Source organism: Bombus vancouverensis, chromosome 12, assembly GCF_051014615.1.
Source record: "Bombus vancouverensis nearcticus chromosome 12, iyBomVanc1_principal, whole genome shotgun sequence".
Lineage (NCBI taxonomy): Eukaryota > Metazoa > Arthropoda > Insecta > Hymenoptera > Apidae > Bombus > Bombus vancouverensis.
Genome location: NC_134922.1, coordinates 6,042,446 through 6,061,529, shown reverse-complemented (window position 1 = coordinate 6,061,529; position 19,084 = coordinate 6,042,446). Strand labels below are relative to the sequence as shown.

Below are 19,084 nucleotides of genomic sequence, written 5' to 3'. Positions count from 1 at the left end.
GCTAGTTCTACAGGGGTGGAAACAACAGATAGATATTTGATTGTACGAAACAACTTTACCCAACCATCCACACTACCACGCTTACGTTTACATTCGATAAACTGCTAAATAATACAAGAATATATCATTCGTCGAACATCAACGTTTTCAACATAGTCGTTTCTTTAACATTATCCTGGTCTTGGATGAAATTATGTGGAATCTTGAGTAGACTTTAATAGCAGTTAATTGGTGCTTCATAATTATTGTGTGATGTATAGGTTTACGATGGAAACGAGATTCACTTCTAGTCCCAATTCAATCAACCCTTATTCGATTTATTTTTCTATTAAAGTTGGAATCTTGGTTTAGACTATCTAACAAAGGATTGTTCTATTAAGAATATGAAAGATATGTGTTATTAACTTGCAGTGTGTTTATTGTAAGATATTGTAAGGTAAGATGTCTCGATCGAGTCGACCAATCGTTGTTTGGTTGAGATTTTTGCTGAATGTAAAATATCTTGGTTCAGGCAATCTAACGAAGGGTTGCTTTATTAACAATCTAAAAGATACAAACATATTATCAATTTACAGTTGGTTTATAGTATGAAAACGTTCAAATTTTATTACCTTGAATCTTGATTCGGTCAATTCCGTCAATCCTTAACTGCTTCGAAGAAAAGGAAGCTTCTAACAGATCGTTTTCAAATTTTGAAAAATAGCAATACACAGTTTAATAACAATTTGAAAGAGCTCAATATAAGTATGTCGACTGACGGCTTGACTTTGATGAAACATCTCACAGAAAATTTAGTGAATTACCTTCATTTGATATGCTTCTTCTACAGAAGACTTGTCATATAACTTGTTGTTCTGTTTAAACAATGAAAAATAATTAGAATTAACAAAGGAAACAATACTATTGCATGTCGGCGGATATTAAATTTAATTTCAATAATCGTGATTTATCTTTTCTCGGTTAAGCTTGGCAAAGCGAAGGGAGAGGAGAACGATTTACCACACCTCGTTTCAGTCCTCGACGACGATTGGTTCTGGCAGATCCCGGAGGATGGAGATAGAGAAGGTAGCGCGGAAACGAAAGCGGTAGAAAATGTTGCGGGGTGCCTTCAAGGAGCGAAAAGAGACGACGACGAAGGAGTGACAAGGACAATCATTCGCCCTTGAGATGCAAGGGGGATGAGACGACTCGTGAAACACCATCATCAAGCATTCATAAGGTGTAGTAGCCTGTTTATCAGAAAAATGCTTCCCAGTCTCCAGTGAATTCCTTAGGAATAACTGACGCGTGTCAGCTTTAACAATTTTTGGAAAAGGAACCCTTTAGAAAATTCTTTGCGGAATCGTTAACTATTCCGTTTTTTTTTTTTTTTATTATTATCAAATTTATAGCAATCAAGCAAAATGATATAGCAAATTGATTTATAGCAATCAAGATGTAGCTGCAATATTTAAATTGTATTTATTGAAAGAGAAAAAGAGAAAAGATTGCATCTTGAATTACCTTGCTTTTTACGCATTTGAATTACTGGTCGTAAAGTATATTGTTTTATATTACATTCCCAATATAAATTAGATTTTTTTATGGGGAGCCCCATTCAGCTGTTCCTGTCTATAAAATTGATGGTTTTACGAGATGACTCTTTTATCCTCTCCTTCAGAAACTAATGATGTGGGCTGAACGGTGCTCCATCCTGCAGACACGAGAAAATAATCGTCATCCATCAACATCGAATCGATATCGTGACACCTTTCGATTTTTCTTGTCCAGAAAATAATCCCCGCTCGATTAAGAGAAAATGCTCAAGTTGGTACTCTTCAATTATTCTATTATGTTCAACAATTACTAAATATAAATATTTGCTTCTTAACACTTACTTGAACGATGAAAGAAACATGACTATTTTTAAGTCAAATCTATTTACCCGGTGATATTATCATTCGTTAGTACTTACAAAGAATATCGGAAAAGTTTAACTTTAATTACAAATCTTTGCTCATAGCCAGTTACGAATCTCTAAAATTAGAATATATAAGAAATACGACTATTTTTAAATCAAATCTCTTACTCGACGATTGTTTCATTAACATTTACAAAAACTATCAAAAAAATTCCAAACTACTCTCATCTCTAAAAATCATGCAGTGTACCAAAAATTTCATCGGTATACCAAAATTGTGCCAACGAGAGCTCCAATATCGTTCGTTTGGACGATCACCGAAACCGAGCAACGAGAACATATCGAAGCGTTCGCGAAATGATTAAATCCCATGGACGAACGATGATTTCGATCGGATTTAATCGCGTTTCACTTACAGTCACGCCGTTTCTACTTGTCACCTATGGGCGACGGCAATTTGGGATCCCTGGCACGCATAAAGCTCACGAATGGTGTAACATATGTGGATATAACACCCCACGATGCTTCGTAGGGGTTGTTGTCACCATCGGTGGCTATGTCCGTTTTGTCATTGGAATTTGATGATCCACCACCCCGTTGGGGCTAGCTACATAAATATTTGCCTGGTAATCCCTTCATGGATCCACTTGCCTCCTCGACAGTGTAATTCCCTTCGTTCCATCTTCTATATCACACCCTTTCATTTTATCGCCAGCCTCGTCAACGATGCTTTACGATTTGCGTTTTCAAATAAAAGTCCCCATCCTGGTGGCTTCACTGTAATAAAGACACGATTCCACGATTACGATTTTGGTCTGTGTACAGCTTTTATCTGTATTTTCTATACTTGCTCCTTAATACTTGTGCCATACGAGCGTTAACTGCCAGTGCGCTGTATATATTTATTTATTTATTTATTTATAGTTTTCAATTATTGCTACAATTATTGCTGTTACAAATTGATCCAATGGTTCGTTCAACTTGGGAAACCAAATATCTATCTTGAGGAATCAGTTACTTTTATTGGATGAACGTCATCTTTATTTTTTTTTCTAACTTGTAAGTATTAACCGCGATATGGTGATTTTATAAGCAATCGTACATTCAGATACTTGGAATACTTTAATTTAGTTTTTAATATTTGGTAATACTCGACATTACAAATGGCACAGGCTTCCTGCAAATTTTCTTTCATTGGAACGATTTTCTACAAGAAACAAAAATTTCTACAAACACCATAGGCAATAAATCAAGAGAATAATTCTCTTACGGGAGTATGTAGCGACAATGGAGAGAAACATAAAAGTTATTAATCATGTCTCGATGACTCTGTGTCACAACAGACAAAGTCACTGCATTATACATGATCATCGTTTTAAATAGGATTAGATGGGGACTTGCAGAATTTACTGACATATGCTACCCTCTAATGATATATTATACCATAATACTAGCGCCAACAAATGTCTATACACTGTCATAAAGTACCCAAATAAAACTATGAAATAAAATAGAAAAATATTAGTTCATTTTATATCATAGTAAAATAATATTTTCCTGTTTTATTTAATATTTGTATTTATTTCTTCCTTTAAATATCTGAGCGGTAGATGCTAACAGACAGACATCAAACCGATCGACTTAAGTTACTACTAGGGGAACGTGCCTCTTTACCATATGGTAACGATCCTGTTTATTATTTTACGGAGGTTCACTGCACTTGTCGAAAGGGTAATCCGTACCTGCTGTTGTCCGAAAGATAAGGGTGTAAATAGGGTTCAGCCTTGTTAATGAAATTAATGCACCATGAAATTGTTGACCATGACCCTAGTTTTCATCCATGACCTGAGTTTTATTACCCATAACGACTTTTATTCACGAAGAAGAATACTATTGTTCATTTCAACTTCACCTACCATATTTTAAAAAGGAAATAATCGTATAGTTATTCATTTTATTGGATCCCCAAGACCCAAGACATACGGTACTCGTTTAAAAATTGCATTAATTGAATGCAGGTATTTTTTTAAATGATTACTACGATAGCTAATAGTAATTAATTATATTCAGATACTTAATAATAATTATTAAAACTTAATAATAATTATACTTTTATATACATTTCTAGGTGTTATATAGACAATGTAGCAAAATAATAATTAAACTGCGGATGTTTATACAAGTTGACATTTTTATAACGCGATTAAAAAAGTGGAACCTATTATGCTATTTTATATATTTTATATACTTTTGCGTGTAATATGCATTCTGTACATTTCTGTGCCTTCAAATTTCCCATGAACACATCCATAATCTACTAATTATGACATCTAAAAGTAATAATAATATGTCTAAAAATTCTTACTGAAACGAGATCCGAACGTATTATTCTAAATCCACTGGTTTTGTTATTGCTTCAACCAAAGAAGACTACCGCTATCATCGAATCAAAGAGGCAACGTCAATCACCAGAGGCTTGAATGAATATTTTCTTGCTCGAGAACAAATCCAAAAGTCGTGGAATTAATTTAGCCGCGAGACCAGTGCACGACGATCCTCCACGTCAAAGTGTCGTCGTTATCAACGTCCCGCTCACTTCTCAGCTGACATATCGTAAATCGTGGATCGACGTGTTGCCGCAAAAAAATCGTTCCAGTGCAAGAGAGATCGTAGCTGTTTTCTCCTGCAATCTCCAGGAAAATGAACGCCATAAATAAGCACGGTCGGCCAATAATTCCGTCGCGATCGAGCAACAAGAGTTTTTCATCGGTGCAGGCAGAATGGGGTGGCAGACGCGGCTAAAAGTAGCGATAGGGCCGACTCTGTTCGTTCTTTGTTCGATTTTACTACATTCTTTGTCAACTAATAATATTAGTAAATTGACAAATTACAAATGATACATTATACAAGATTATACAGGATTATTATTATATATAGGAGTCCCATATATAATTCTGTAACTTGACTTGTACAATTTCATGAATAATGTTAGTATAATTCTGCAAACGGAGGAATAAAGTTAATGAAATGATCTTCTTATTCTAGCTTTATGCTATTTTCTACATACATCTAGTAATTGTAATTGTAATTGTCACACAAAAAAGTGTATAGCCTTAGTACAAGTTAATGTAAACACCAATGATAGGTCTGGTCCATTCCGAATCTAAAAGAACCTGTAATAATTCTTCACAATAAGCTCCGTTTGCAAATCTGCAACAATTTTCCTTTACGATTAATATTCTTTAAATACTTACAATATATATATATTTTTTTATATATATTTTTTAAGGAATTTGGTCGACACGAAAGATCATATTGAAAAGTTTTTCGCCGAAAGACCTGAGAGATTCTGGAAGGATGAAATGTTCAAGTTGTGTGAAAAATGGAAGAAGGTTGTGGAAGAAAATAGCACCAGCGTAATTCAATGAACGTATATGGAATCGAAATGTAAATCACTCAATATTAAATCGAATGGTTGAGGAAACGATCGTGTAATCTTAATTGAATTTAATTACTAAGATCAGGAGACGTATGTAACTACTGTCTTATTTTATATAAATACTATCCGATTACATCGTCCTTTTATAAAGCGACGTGATACTTTCATTTCATAAAATATAGCAAGGTGGAGGAACGAGTAAAAAGTAAAAAGTAAAAGCTCAACACGCGGACGTGTTGATCCCATCGCTAGCGGCAAGGGTAAAAGCACGATTGTAGGGGAGGTGGAGGAGACGATGTCGATGGTAGGAGGATAGTACGACGCGTTTTGTAATCAAATCTAAAATTCCCAACGCGGAGGAACCCGATGAAAGAGTAACCAACGAACACAATCGAATCGGGCTACGAGCTTGTCACTCGACTTCGAATAAGCGACCACTGTCCTACGCTGTCTACGTGTAGTTATCTGCACACCTTTAGCCTTCCTTCCGCTACGGCTCAACCTCAGATTTCCCTTGGGGCTGGAAAAAGACAGAAAAAAAGAAAGGAAGAACTATCGCACCCCTTTTACCCTTCAAATGAGTTAAAACAACGCGCAAACCCCTAAACTTTGGAATTATCAGAAAAATTGATTTTTCTGATTATAAGAAAAATGATATTTCTTTTAAATTGACTGGACATTTGTTTCATTCGATTTCTATAACCGTATTTTTTTTTTTGTATTTCTGATTGGTTGCATGCGATTCGAAAGATTCATAGGAATTGACGCGTTTGCGTAACTGGTATAGGTATACGGACAATAAGATCCGCTCATTTTTTTAATTTAAATCACGATTTCGTATTAGGATCATAAAATTAACAAGGAGGTTGATGTCTGATAACTATATGTACGTGTCTATATATACTGTGTATTTATATACATATGCGAACATACATATTACATGTAAATGCATTGATTTTAACACTAACGTATAAATTATTTTCGTCACTGTGAAGGGTAAGGTTTGGGAAAAATTATAATTCAAACGATCTCAAGATGGCGGTAATAAAAAAAGAAAGAAGAGGAGTCTGGTAAAAGTCATCTTGATAACTTCTTCAAAAACATCGAAATTGCGTTGCATACCAACGCATGTATTTCCAAATTATTATATTTTAGACTTAGGCCCAAGTACGACCTAGCCTCAAGTTTCAGGCTTGGTTTACGACGAATTCAATATTGTTTCAGTCAATGCTTCCCTCTATTGAATAGAACTTGTAAATATATATTTCATAAGTTAAAGGAAACATAGAAAGAAACTTGAGAATCAAATTTGAAAAATGCAAGCATGAAACTTCGCGAATTAATCCTCTTCATTAGCTTCTTTTGTTAATGGCAATTTGTTCGATTTGTAGGCAATGAAACACTATCACCACGTAGCTATGAAAAATTGAACTAATCGTTATGAATATCTTTGTCACAAATTATTGCTCTCCTTGTTTAACGCTAGAAATATGTCTTTGTCGTACACTATCGCCCCTCTTTGACTCTTGACATACATAAATTGCAGTTTCTTTGATCTTAGATAGATAGCAGCACATAACCCGTCCAAAATCGCGCTCCTTGCCCTGGAACGAATATCGGACGAGCCGTGTGCTGCTATCATCTATCCGATATTGGAGGAACTGCAACTTAGAGTATGTAACGATAGATGACAGCATATGACTTGTCCGTAGACGAAGAGGGGCGATAGTGTGCGAAAAAGACATGTCTAGTATCAAACGAAGAGAGCAATAGTGTGTTAGGAAGATAACAATAGCTATTAATTCCACTTTTCACCACTGCATTGTGATAATATTTTACTATTCACAAATTTTTTTTTTTTTTTTTATTTATTTATTTGTTGAAATTACAATCAATTCTCGCGTTGAGAATTTTCAGTAATTTTTCTGGTGTGGCGCAGTGACATGGCTGTTTATTTATAATAAGTTAATATTTATTATAGATAAGTATAATTTATAAGTATTATAAGTAAGTGAATATGCTTAATTTGGATAACTAAATGAATCTAGCGTTTAGGTCTAGCGGATAGTGCCTCTTCAGCCTGCGAATCTGGTCCGTCGTATCAAGTAGTCCAGTGATTAGGGGGTTTCGGTGTTTGTTGACTCTTTTGCTATATCTGTCGCTATATTTTGCTATTTCCTCTTTGACTGTGGGTATCTTGAGGTCGCGGTGGATTGTTTTTATTATTAAGGATCTTAGCATTTTCGATTGGAAGCATTGAAGTATTTCAATGTTGGAGGTACTTGCTGTTCCCCATAATTGGATTCCGTAGGTCCAGACAGGTTTTATTACGGTCTTGTAGAGGGTAGTTTTATTCTGTATGTTTAGTTTGGAGCGTCGGCCCGTGAGCCAATAGAATTTTTTTAGTTTGTCCTTTAGTTGCTTCGTTTTATCTGAGATGTGTTTTTTTCCACGTTAGTCTCCTGTCCAGGGTCATGCCCAGGGACTGAGTCCCTGCTAGGAAACTATTCACAAATTGAACAAATTTTCATTAGTAAAATACACTGATTAAAAGGATTAATTTGCGAACTTTTATGATTGCGTATGTTGAATTAGCTCCTTAACTTTCTTTTTACATTCCTTTCAACGTACGAAGTGTGTGTATAAAGATTTACAAATTGTAGTTAATCGACGGAAACACTTATAACCAATTATATATGACTAAGGCCAGGAAGAATTGTTAGACAAATTATTCTAATTACATATTACATTAATCTCGAATTATTCCTTAGGTCCTAGGTTATCCTTTAAGCTCTTAAATGTTAAAAAACTTCGCTTATGAGCTGAGAGATTTAAATTTTTAATCTTCGCCATCTGCTGATTGAACATTATTAAACGTTACTTACATGATTTACAAAAGTAATTATTTTATATATGTCGTAAATCGTTGTTTCTATTGCAACTACTAATGAAACTGTATGTCGGCATTCGTTTATTCCAGAACAAAATTAAACGAGTTATAGGGAGTGTAGAATGAAGAAGGCTTCCAATATTACGCTCATGTGCGATGTGTGTAATACGTAACATTTCAAAGAAATGCATGCTCTTAAGAAACAGTAATTTAAAAACTATTTTTTTCTTTAATATGCATCTGGATGCAACATACAAAATAAGTACTAAATAAAGAATATAATGATAATACTGAACATATTGATATTAATACATAGTTTCCATTATAAATCTTATAAATAATTACTATAATTTATGAATTTAATACAAAACATTTAATTGTTTCTCTAACCAAATGGGAATATAACTTAAATACGGAATTTACAAAATATCTAATAAAGAATTTGTTGTTCTTTAATATTTAAACATTACAGGTTCATACAATTTTTATATTTTAAAGTAATAACTTTAGGTATTTAATATAATTTCCTGTATATAAATCTTATTTTAGTAAAGACCACTTGAGTTGTTCTTTCGCAGATTGTAAAACCTAGAACAAAAACAAAATATTTAATGACACAAATGAAAATCCTATGAAAGATTGTTGATAGTTCTGCATTTCAGAATCACAAAAACTTACAATCAGAGACTATGCGAAGAATGTAGAATGATGCATGAACACAAAATAAAAAAATCGAAAATGTTTCTATGTGGTAAATGGACATAAACTTTGTTATGCCATTAAATCAATTAAATATTTTATACCTAATATTAAATATTACCTGTGCGACTGTTTGTTCCCCAAGTGGGATATCATCTGTTCTTAATGCCACCCTTTGAACCACGCTCGAGGCATCAGCATCAAGAATAATTCTGAAAAGTTTCAAATTTTTATTTCTCTTTTTATTAATGTTAGCATATTGTTTAAACACTTTTATTTACCCTCCATCACAAATTTCATCCATTGCTAACATGACTATGTCTAAGCTGTCTAAAACAGCTTTTCTTTCAACATTTTTTCTTAAAATTTGACTCACTGAATCATATAAACAATTTAATACACTCATTAAGATCAGCTAAAATAAAATTCAAGAATTAAAATATAACAATATCTTCTATTACTAATATAACTGAATATTTAGGGTTTGCGCATACCTCATTTTCATGAGAACTTCCCATAACATAAAAGAATAAATCTACGTTACTTCTATAAACACATGTTAAACCATCCAGCATTATAATTTCTGCATTTGCTCTGTGCGTTTTGTTGAAAAGATTTTTTTCAAACGTTTTCTGTTCCTTCGATGTAAGAAATATGAGTTTGTCATAATATTTAGCTAATATTCTGTTACCATCATTGTCCAAAATGACCATACCCTTGACGGTATAAAGTGTTGGTTCCTATAAATATACAATATATGTGTAAAAATATCTTGCTAAATCATAACTTATTAAAAAATCTTTCTCATGTATGCACCCATATAGGACTCAAATATGATTTCGTTTAATAATTACACATGTTACGCAGTGTTACACTGCATTGAAAGAGGTTAGAAAACACTCTCATTTAATCATCTTTAATAAATGGGGACAAATACGGAAAGCAAACTTAAAATCAGTAGAAATCATACGCGTTGCTGAAATTCGCGATCCTGGTCACTCCGAAGCATTGGAGAGAGGTTATGCTGTACAACTTTCGATGATCCAGCACGATTCATGATTACGATTGCACGAGACGATACTTATATCAAGAATATATTAACAATAAGTGCACTTTGCTACCAAATCTATATAAAAAAATGTAGCATACGCATTAAGAAACCTACCAATAGCTGACCATCCATGTTTATGTCAAGCTTGACGTGTCACTGCCTACACTACTACTACACTACGTAAATCATGCTGTTTTCCAGCCAATTAATTCAATCGCCGAATAGGTTAAACTAATTGTAAAATTTGTCATTTCTAAAGAAGTATCTTTACTACATGTTGCAACTCTTTAATTTTAGTTCCTATACTTACATCGCATTTGCTTATAATCTGGTTGCAAACTAATAAAGGAATTGGTTGTAAATAACTTAGTAGATATAAAAAAAAATTTCATTTATATGAAAATCAAAATTAACCAATTAAATCGCACATATATGTAAATTCATTATTTACAATTTTACATAATTTTATAAAATGATTATGTTGCAAAAATATATGATACATCTTCATTATATATATTATAATTTATTATTATGTATAGATATTTTCAATTATTATACATTAAGATTTAAATATTCAGTCGAAACACTATTTAAATTTTAGCTACTTCCTTCTTTTTTATCACATTTGAATATTTCCTAAAAAATTCAGGTCCATCCCATTTTCCGCTGTAAATTATAATAATTTATGAAGGTCTATACTTTTTCCATGCGAAAATCGCAAACTTATTCCTAATTTACAACAAATTTACCGAATCATTAAGGTCCAATATAAAAGCGGGAATACGTAGGCTTTTAGTATAAACGTGAAATAATATTCTCGATCTTGATTTATGGGGAATGTTTCCAACGGTTGCAAATTATAATCAAATTCTGCCAAAATACACTTGCTATAACCAGTAACTAAAGGACAGGATGAATAACCATTGTAGGCCATAATCATTGGTTTACCAGCCAAGTCATCCATAATATTTTTATACAATACTTTTCCCTGAGCAGCTGTGAAAAGAAAAATCTGAAATAAACTATAGTTCAACAATTATTAAAGAATGATACAGTACCTATTGCTGCCATAGTTTTAGAGTTTGGTGCGCTAATACAATCTCCGATTCCGTATATGTTCGAGTACTTTGTGTGACGTAGAGTTTTAGGATCAACTGACAAAAATCCTACTTCGTTTGTTAATGAAGAATGTTTTTTCAAAATATCAGGTGGGCCCATTGGTGGACATACATGAAGTAGTGAATACTAAATGGAAAGATATTGTAAATTGTAATTATATATTACACACATATATAAGCTCACTTTATATAAAAAATAAAGATATACTTTTTCAACAAATGTTTCATTTGATCCATCTAATTTTTGAAATACTGCTTCTTCTGTAGCTGGATCTATCTTTATCAGATTAGTTTGAACATTTACAGTAATATTCCTTCTTTTGCAAACATCCCAAAGAGCATCAGCATATTTTTTAACTCCAAATATAACTGGTAAAGCAGTGTTATACACAACCTTTATATTATCGCGTACTTTTTGCTTTGGAAAAAAAATAAATATGAACATATGCATACTGAGATTTAAGAGATATTATAATTATTTACATTTCGAAAATACTCTTCTGCAATATATGCAATCTTTTGAGGTGCTCCAGGACACTTAACAGGACTGTTTGGAAAAGTAAATATTGCAGTACCACCCTTGGTTCTTGTAATTTTTGGAAACACATTTATAACAGTCTCAGGTCCATAAATCGAGCAAACACCTGACATATTATCTTTAAGACTTTCTATTAAACCTGGTATCTATATGTATAAAACAAAAAATTAATTTTTTTATTTATTAGTTAAAAGGTATAAAATATTTTGTCCAACCTCACTTTTTCCCAATGTAATTGCAAACCCATTGCAATGATCATGATTTCATATTGAACAGTATCTCCATTGCTCATAGTCACTTGATTATGTGGTGGTTCAAAACTCATTACATTTTCTTGAAACCACTTAGCATTCTTTGGTAGAGTATCTTTCATTAACTTTTTTGAATGTTCAAAAGATCTTATGCCACCGCCGATCAAAGTAAACATTGGCTGATAATAATGTATCTATAAAATATTACTCTGCATTATTTATATACCATAAAATACTTTATTTAATTATAAAAATATTCAATATTTTTATTATTCAAATAAAAATTTGACAAAAGATGTTTTACTTCATTTGGTTCTATTATAACAACTTGGTCTTTAAATGTATCAGCGAATTTTGCAGCCATGCTACAACCTCCAGTACCACCACCCACTACTAATACTTTACACCTAAGGCATTTTTCATTAACATTAATATTGACATGATTGTGAGATTTTTAACATATCTAACCTAGATCCTGCTTTTATAAATAAGAATACTTACGAATGATGAATATCTCTATATCCATTCTTGATTACTATCTGTCTTTTCAATCTCCAAATATTTAAACAAGACATAGTATGACATAGGTTCTTAATATGACTCATTCCTAAATTCAACAAAGATGGTTTGATTAAATTATGAAAACATATATAAAATGAATATACTTAACTATGAAAGAGATGTAAACTTGTAAATTATAAATCACTGTATCATCTTAATTAATTGATCAGAGTAATAATGCAGATAATAATACAAAAGACTTCTATAGTAAATCATAAAAAATGATCATAATCTCTATTACGTTGAAGAACGTAAAAGATATATTTTTGAATATTGGGACAACATACCTGTGTCTTTATAACAGAAACGTCAATTAAAGGTGATATATTCTCGTTGAAATTTATAGAGTAACTATAGTTTGAATTATATATACTTTTTCAACCATAAATGAATAATACACAGACAAAATCTACTTTTTAAAATCAGAGATTTATAAAGTGAAAATACATAACAGTAATCATGACAGACTGATACTGATATTGCATTAATACGACATCGATATTTATTAACACCGCTGTACGAGTTTTAATCGTATATCGAATTGTATCGAAATATCAGAAATCGATCTCTTCGTATCGATATGGATCTCGTACTAAAAACAATCGATTTCTTCGTACGAATATAGATCTCATTTCAAAAAGAAATACCTTTACGGAAATTTGAGTAACGATTTAAAACTTATTATTTAATATTACTAAATAATTAATATATAATTGAAAAGCTTCATTTAATATTGAACAAAAATACTTTTATTTTTTTTCGGTCCTTTAAAATATATACTATATGTCGGAGTCAGGTTAGCATTTTGGGGCGTTCGATGAACCTTTACTTACTTTACCGTCGCGAATGTAGCCAATATTTATCAGTACGAATGTGGACACTACAAGAGGCTATGAGTCATAGTAATGGGATGGTCGAGATGATGGTGACAACAAATTCAGGTTCGATAATGAATCTACGATCCACGGGAGGACAAGTATCAACGTACTACTCGATTCGGATAACTCAATCGGAAATTCGTCCAACGACTCTAACACTCTAACTCTAACTCCCTTAATCCCCGCTTCTCGGGTTAATCTTTGTTTTTAAGGAGAGCCATATAATCGTTTCATACCTCTATCAGGTACATGTCCCTTCCGTGACCGTGGCTACGTCCGGTAACCTGCCATGTCACTTCGAGCCCAAACTCATCGTTATAAAGTTTGGAACATTAAGACTATTTCTTATTTTTATTACTTTAGGACGGCTATAGTAAAAGTCTGGACTAGTGTATTGGGGTTTTCCCCCACTTCCGGACGGGAAATCCCGTTGTCTTTCCGAAGCCATGCGGGGAACGAAAGCCGAAGCCTTTCCTTGGAAATTTTTGGAACATCCTCTAGTACTTTAGCCTAGATTTTATCATAGCCGTAATTGTTTAAAATTTGTGATAGCGAGATTGGATTCGAGGTGACAATTGGTCGCCGAACGTAGCCACGGTCATGAGATAAACGTTTTGCCTAACGGAGGTCTGGAGTGGTTGTATGGGTTTTCCGAGAAGTGTGATTGTGGCGGCATGCGGCCTGGAGAGCGGGCCTAGCCACGTGTGAGGTTGCCTCGGAGGTGCCGATACAATGGGACATACATTGTATCAATAATCAAATTCCAGGCAGAGGCTGCCTAACAATGGGCGTTTGGAACCTTCTCAATGCTTCCAAACGAGTATACAAAAACCAAAGACAATCGTACGGCGAGAAAAATCTCCACGAGGCAGGCATTCGTGCGATTGCCTTGGAGAGTGACACATCGAGCATTTTCGTCAATCGTATTTTCGCCTAAGATTATTTTTTACGCTTAGTAAAGAGTTACTTCGTTGGCCGTGAATTCGTTTGAACCCAACAAAAACATTGTTAATAGTGTTCATTAAATTCATTATTCGTAAATCATATTATTCGTTAATCCTACTATTCGTTAAGCTCATTATTCATTAGACTTATTATCTGTTAAACTTAATTATTCGTACAATTTATTATTCACTAACTTCATTGTTCATCAAATTTATTATTCATTAGACTTATTATTTGTTAAGCTTTGTGATAGTCTTGTATATACGTGTACATATGATCTCGGCTTTGTGAAACGATGGCTAGTCCACGCGAAGAGTTGTCACGCGCCCAAAATTCCGATTTTAACCCGACATATATTAATACATACATTTCATGAACTGTACACATATGGAAATTGATTCTGAATGAAATATCGAAGTTCCAATTTTCATTGGTCACACATAAAAAGGAGAAATAATAAAAACTACGAAGATAGTTGTTTTAATCATTCTTTTGCTTCTCTCTTTATTAAGGATAACTTTTTAACGCCGCCTGAAACTAGGCAAGCTTACCTCGGGTCGCGAAAATCATCAGTCATGAGAGAGAAAATAATGATTTTTCTTATTTTTCTTTGAAAGCATTGTTCCTAAAAAAAAAATAAAGAAATATACACACATATATATATATATAAATATATATAAATATATATAAATATATATAAATATATATATAAATATATATATATATAAATATAGATAAATATATATTTATATATATATGGTGTGTGATTGAGTGTGTGTGTGTAATATATGCACACATATATCTATTTGTCCAACATATATGAGTACTTCTTAGTATGAAATAATAATTGCACTCGTAATTTGAAAAAATATAAACACCCACCATAATGAAAGGGTGAATTCATTTGAAAAGGAAGGTATATCAAATAATGTTAATATGTGTCCTATTATGAAATCAGCTGTTTATAATTCTCTAATTCGGTTTTCTTTTTTTGGCTCCTTTTTTAAATGTGAAATTATTTATAATTTTAAGAAGGAACTTTCTCACGACTAAAGACTCTCGGATCGAGCGTGTATCCACGATACGCAAGCTCCTCGGCATGCGCGTGAAATACAAATGCACGTCTTGCAAACGATGATAATAATAATAATAATAATAAGTATACACTCTCCACGAATCGTCGCTTCTGTTCAAGTCCTTAAGAATAAATTTATTTACATCGCGGACACGGTATTTTATTCTTCGGTTATCTCCCGTTCGTCCTTTTAAAAAAATTCTCCATCTTTTACGTCGATCGAACTCGTATAATATGTTCCTTTCCATTTTATTTACTTTTCTTCTTCGAAGAAAGAAACGGAAGTAACCTGTTCTCTAAAGAAACATAGTAGTTTTCGTCCTAATCGAGGATTTATAGCTAAATTTAGTCTAATAATTTTCAAACGAGCCCGTTTCGCTCTCCGAAAAAATTCGATCGACAAACAAATTATTTAGTCGATAAAACAATGCCGTGCGTTCCGACGTTATTTCATTCGAAATTCTACATGATCAATTGTTTTCTTTTTCTTTCTTACTCGTTCTCTGTTTCGCTCTGTAATTCAATCTTGGTAAATAGCGAAACAGTTGCGTTACAATTATTACGCGTTATTCGCTGAACTGGAAACAATTAGCAATAAACGTCGTCTTTGTACCACATAGCCAAGAGAATACTAAAAATTTCATCTATTCTTCTCTTAAGGATTAGAAGGAGAAACATGCTACAAATGAGAAGAAAATGCTCTCGGTGCGAATGCTCTCTTTGTGAGGCAATAACATATACTTAAACTGTGTATAATTATAATACTCTATAAGTAGAACTTTGAATTACTCTCGGCTATGGATTAAAGTCGACACGATAAAATAGGCTCGTCATTCTTACCTATCGTGTAATAAGAATGAAAAATATTCTTACAATATTATTCGACGAACGACGAAGCGGGTGATATTTTATCGCGCCGAAAATCGTCTTGGAACATTTATTGCTAACATACAATTTTGTTTTTTCTCTCTCTCTTTTGTTTCGTTGAACAAACGTGTCAAAGGCATATTTGACAATAGTTGAAATACGATTCACGAATCTAAGTTTACATCTGATCGGCTTATTATTTATAGTCAATAAATACATGTTTTACTCCGTACACGTTTTCGAACTCGGAGTGCAATCTTCGATATGCACAATAAAAGAAGAACGATGAAGAAATGGCTATGCGTGAATTGTTTCAAAAATTCACAAACGACAGAGGTGGATCACCGTTTTGCGTTCTTATTGTTTACAATTATCAATGTGTCGTATTATTATGATTACCATTATTTAAATGTTAATTGATATTAATATTATTATTACTATAGCTGCTCGTTTTTAAGATAACGCAACAAATGCTCGGGTATGAAATACGCGTGAAAATCAGTGATAACATTTTTCTTTTTTTTTTAAATCGATACAGTACGCACGGCCGTTCGCAAATATATTTGATAATATAATTCTATTATCGGTTTCTCTTAAAAAATAATACCTACAGAGAATAGAGTCGAGTATTAACTGTGTGTTCGCTAAATATACGCACGGTTCCTTTATCTTTTGAACGAGTGAAGATAATTAATGGAATCTTTCGTGTATTACCATTGCGCGTACTGCAACTTGTACCATTACTCTGTATTTTTTTCATTTTAATATTTCTTACATTGTGTGGTGTAACGCGATTGTATAACCGTAGTGTGTCGAGTCATTCATTTGGTTTATTTTGGCATACAAAATAATTTTATTTACAGTCTGACAATAATATTAATCGTTTATCTATAGTCCTTTATGCTAAGTGGCGATAGTATAATTCGAATTACTTACTATATTATGCGGTTTTTTCGGCTATGTACATAACAAAACGGCACGAATAAATATCATTGGACATGGACCAAGTTTTTCTTTCAGTGTGCATGCTCACCGCTTCGCACAAACGATTCGTTTCTTAGGGACATTCGAACCTGTAGAAAATTCATCTTTGAAGAACAATCGATGGAGGTGGGATACTAAAAGTATGTACAATTTGTACCATTAACATCTATGGAACTACGGCGTTCTACGTTTTGATCATTGAAACGGAACATTTACTCTAAGATCTTGATTGATTCAAGGAAAAGAAAGAAAAAAATAGTATGAAGATGCGGTAAGAAACGAAACTTTGTTAAATGCATCGTGAACGTAACAAAACTGAAATGATCAACTGAAACAATGACAATGAAAGTGTACTATTGAATAATAAAGTTCTTTCGCAACATCGATAAGAACGTCGCACAAAGCATTCGTGATCCGGAATTCACTGAACAGCAAAGAAAAACTTGTTACCTAAAATGTAAAACGTACAAAGATTATTCTATATCCGACTCATTCGAGCTTCAAATCTGTTTAATCACGTCTCTCCCTGTCTAACGAATCGATCGACGATTAATTTGATAGTTGTGAAATTTACGATGCATTGTCTCGCGTTCTTCGATGCAAATAAAAACATGGCAGTTGAATGGAATAACAAATGGAAAGTTGGAAAAAGGTATTATTTAGCCCTCGAAACGAAATCACAAGTTCGACTTACATTGTATAGGCTCATGATTCAAAATGTATTATTCATTAGTTCCAATGAACGATATATGTTTCCATGAAAAAATGAAGACGATTAAATTTAAATATCGTGAACGATATATTACTCGTTTTCGTAAGATAGATGCAAAATATCGGTACGATATTTGTTATAAAAAATCGGAAGTCTGAGATCGATCCTGAGGGCTATGTTACCATAAGACGTATTCTTTCGATTATTTGCACATAGAAAATTAAAAGAATTCGTCTTATATTTCTACAAGATAGTATAAAAAAGAAGGGGGGAAAAGGAAAGAATAAAAAGCGATGTTGTACAGATCGCAAGTAAAATGAAAATCGCGTAATCCAATGATCAAGGACGAAGTGAAATTCCCTTTCTCCTTAACTTACTGCGTATTTAATTTGACCTGAGTAAGATTAATTATTTCCCTTTCTTTTTCGTTTTTCGTTCTTTTCTCTAGTCGAAAGCATAAATCGCTGATCGATTTACGTTAAACTTTGGTTAACGTTAAGGCGTCAAGCTTGCGTCTCTTTTTGTGAATTCTCATCTTCGATGCAGCCATATATGAAGAACTGTTATAAGAATTATTCCCTTCTTATCGTAAACTTTGGATAGAATGCTGCAACGGATGAAGCAGACAGCTAACGAACATCTATTCTCCTCTTGATCATCTGGGACGACTGTGAGAAACGAGGACGACGATGAAAGCTGCATTGCTTTGGAATCTCAACGCAGTTTCAAGGACGAAGAAGCAAAACGAGGTGAATTTTCCCCTTTCAGGATGGATATCAATCAGGTTACTTCGGAGCACTTCCTGAAGAGACTTTTACCGACATCCTCTTCTACTGATGTCCGGATACTACGACGTGTGAGACTGCTGAGACTGTGACAGCTTGCTGGAACTTTTGTGATGGCTAGACGTGTGTTTCTCCTGAAAATACAAAGAGAACTGTGGTACTCCAAGAAATTGTTTTAAAAAACTAATAATAAATTGATCGATATTTATCCAGTTTCGTCGAAATAAAATCAAGTAAATTCTCTATTTCCTTGGTAGAATGTTTCAGAATTATTTGATGTTGTTGGTTTACTCCTTATTTGATCATTAAACGCTGAAATTTCTTTCCGTTATCTTTTCTTCTTTTCTTGTCGATTATAAAAGAAACAGATGAGGAATACGCTAATTTGCAT

The 19,084-nt window shown here is 33.1% G+C and overlaps 2 protein-coding genes across 5 annotated transcripts; both read right to left on the bottom strand.

Annotated features, from left to right (window-relative positions):
* Positions 1 to 8,658: 8,658 nt before the first annotated feature.
* Positions 8,659 to 10,230, bottom strand: zetaCOP (COPI coat complex subunit zeta). Of its 3 annotated transcripts, XM_076623239.1 has the most exons (6): positions 10,094 to 10,230; positions 9,899 to 10,008; positions 9,423 to 9,668; positions 9,210 to 9,343; positions 9,050 to 9,140; positions 8,659 to 8,817 (listed from the first exon to the last, which is right to left on the bottom strand). In XM_076623239.1, the coding sequence occupies exons 2-6, from the start codon at positions 9,983 to 9,985 to the stop codon at positions 8,770 to 8,772; spliced, it is 606 nt and encodes a 201-aa protein (XP_076479354.1). In that variant the 5' UTR covers positions 9,986 to 10,008; positions 10,094 to 10,230; the 3' UTR covers positions 8,659 to 8,769. The 3 variants fall into 3 exon arrangements, with proteins under 3 accessions (XP_076479354.1, XP_033186956.1, XP_033186954.1); XM_033331065.2 differs by lacking the exon at positions 9,899 to 10,008 and having other exon boundaries at positions 10,094 to 10,229; XM_033331063.2 differs by lacking the exon at positions 10,094 to 10,230 and having other exon boundaries at positions 9,899 to 10,075.
* Positions 10,231 to 10,355: 125 nt separating this feature from the next.
* Sqor (Sulfide quinone oxidoreductase) lies at positions 10,356 to 12,934 on the bottom strand. Of its 2 annotated transcripts, XM_033331059.2 has the most exons (9): positions 12,735 to 12,934; positions 12,388 to 12,493; positions 12,191 to 12,293; positions 11,856 to 12,080; positions 11,581 to 11,781; positions 11,306 to 11,515; positions 11,038 to 11,224; positions 10,729 to 10,975; positions 10,356 to 10,645 (listed from the first exon to the last, which is right to left on the bottom strand). In XM_033331059.2, the coding sequence occupies exons 2-9, from the start codon at positions 12,489 to 12,491 to the stop codon at positions 10,570 to 10,572; spliced, it is 1,353 nt and encodes a 450-aa protein (XP_033186950.2). In that variant the 5' UTR covers positions 12,492 to 12,493; positions 12,735 to 12,934; the 3' UTR covers positions 10,356 to 10,569. The 2 variants fall into 2 exon arrangements, with proteins under 2 accessions (XP_033186950.2, XP_076479353.1); XM_076623238.1 differs by lacking the exons at positions 12,191 to 12,293; positions 12,735 to 12,934.
* Positions 12,935 to 19,084: the final 6,150 nt, after the last annotated feature.

What these genes read in the sequence shown, in the direction of transcription:
- zetaCOP (XM_076623239.1), bottom strand. Translation starts at nt 9,985, where the DNA reads ATGAATCGTGCTGGATCATCGAAAGTTGTACAGCATAACCTCTCTCCA. An exon ending in GATGAAATTTGTGATGGAGG is followed by an intron (nt 9,141 to 9,209) that starts GTAAATAAAAGT and finishes GAAACTTTTCAG; the next exon opens with AATTATTCTTGATGCTGATG. An exon ending in GGGAACAAACAGTCGCACAG is followed by an intron (nt 8,818 to 9,049) that starts GTAATATTTAAT and finishes TTTTTGTTCTAG; the next exon opens with GTTTTACAATCTGCGAAAGA.
- Sqor (XM_033331059.2), bottom strand. Translation starts at nt 12,491, where the DNA reads ATGAGTCATATTAAGAACCTATGTCATACTATGTCTTGTTTAAATATT. An exon ending in TATAGAGATATTCATCATTC is followed by an intron (nt 12,294 to 12,387) that starts GTAAGTATTCTT and finishes AAAATGCCTTAG; the next exon opens with GTGTAAAGTATTAGTAGTGG. An exon ending in TAAAACTATGGCAGCAATAG is followed by an intron (nt 10,976 to 11,037) that starts GTACTGTATCAT and finishes TTCTTTTCACAG; the next exon opens with CTGCTCAGGGAAAAGTATTG.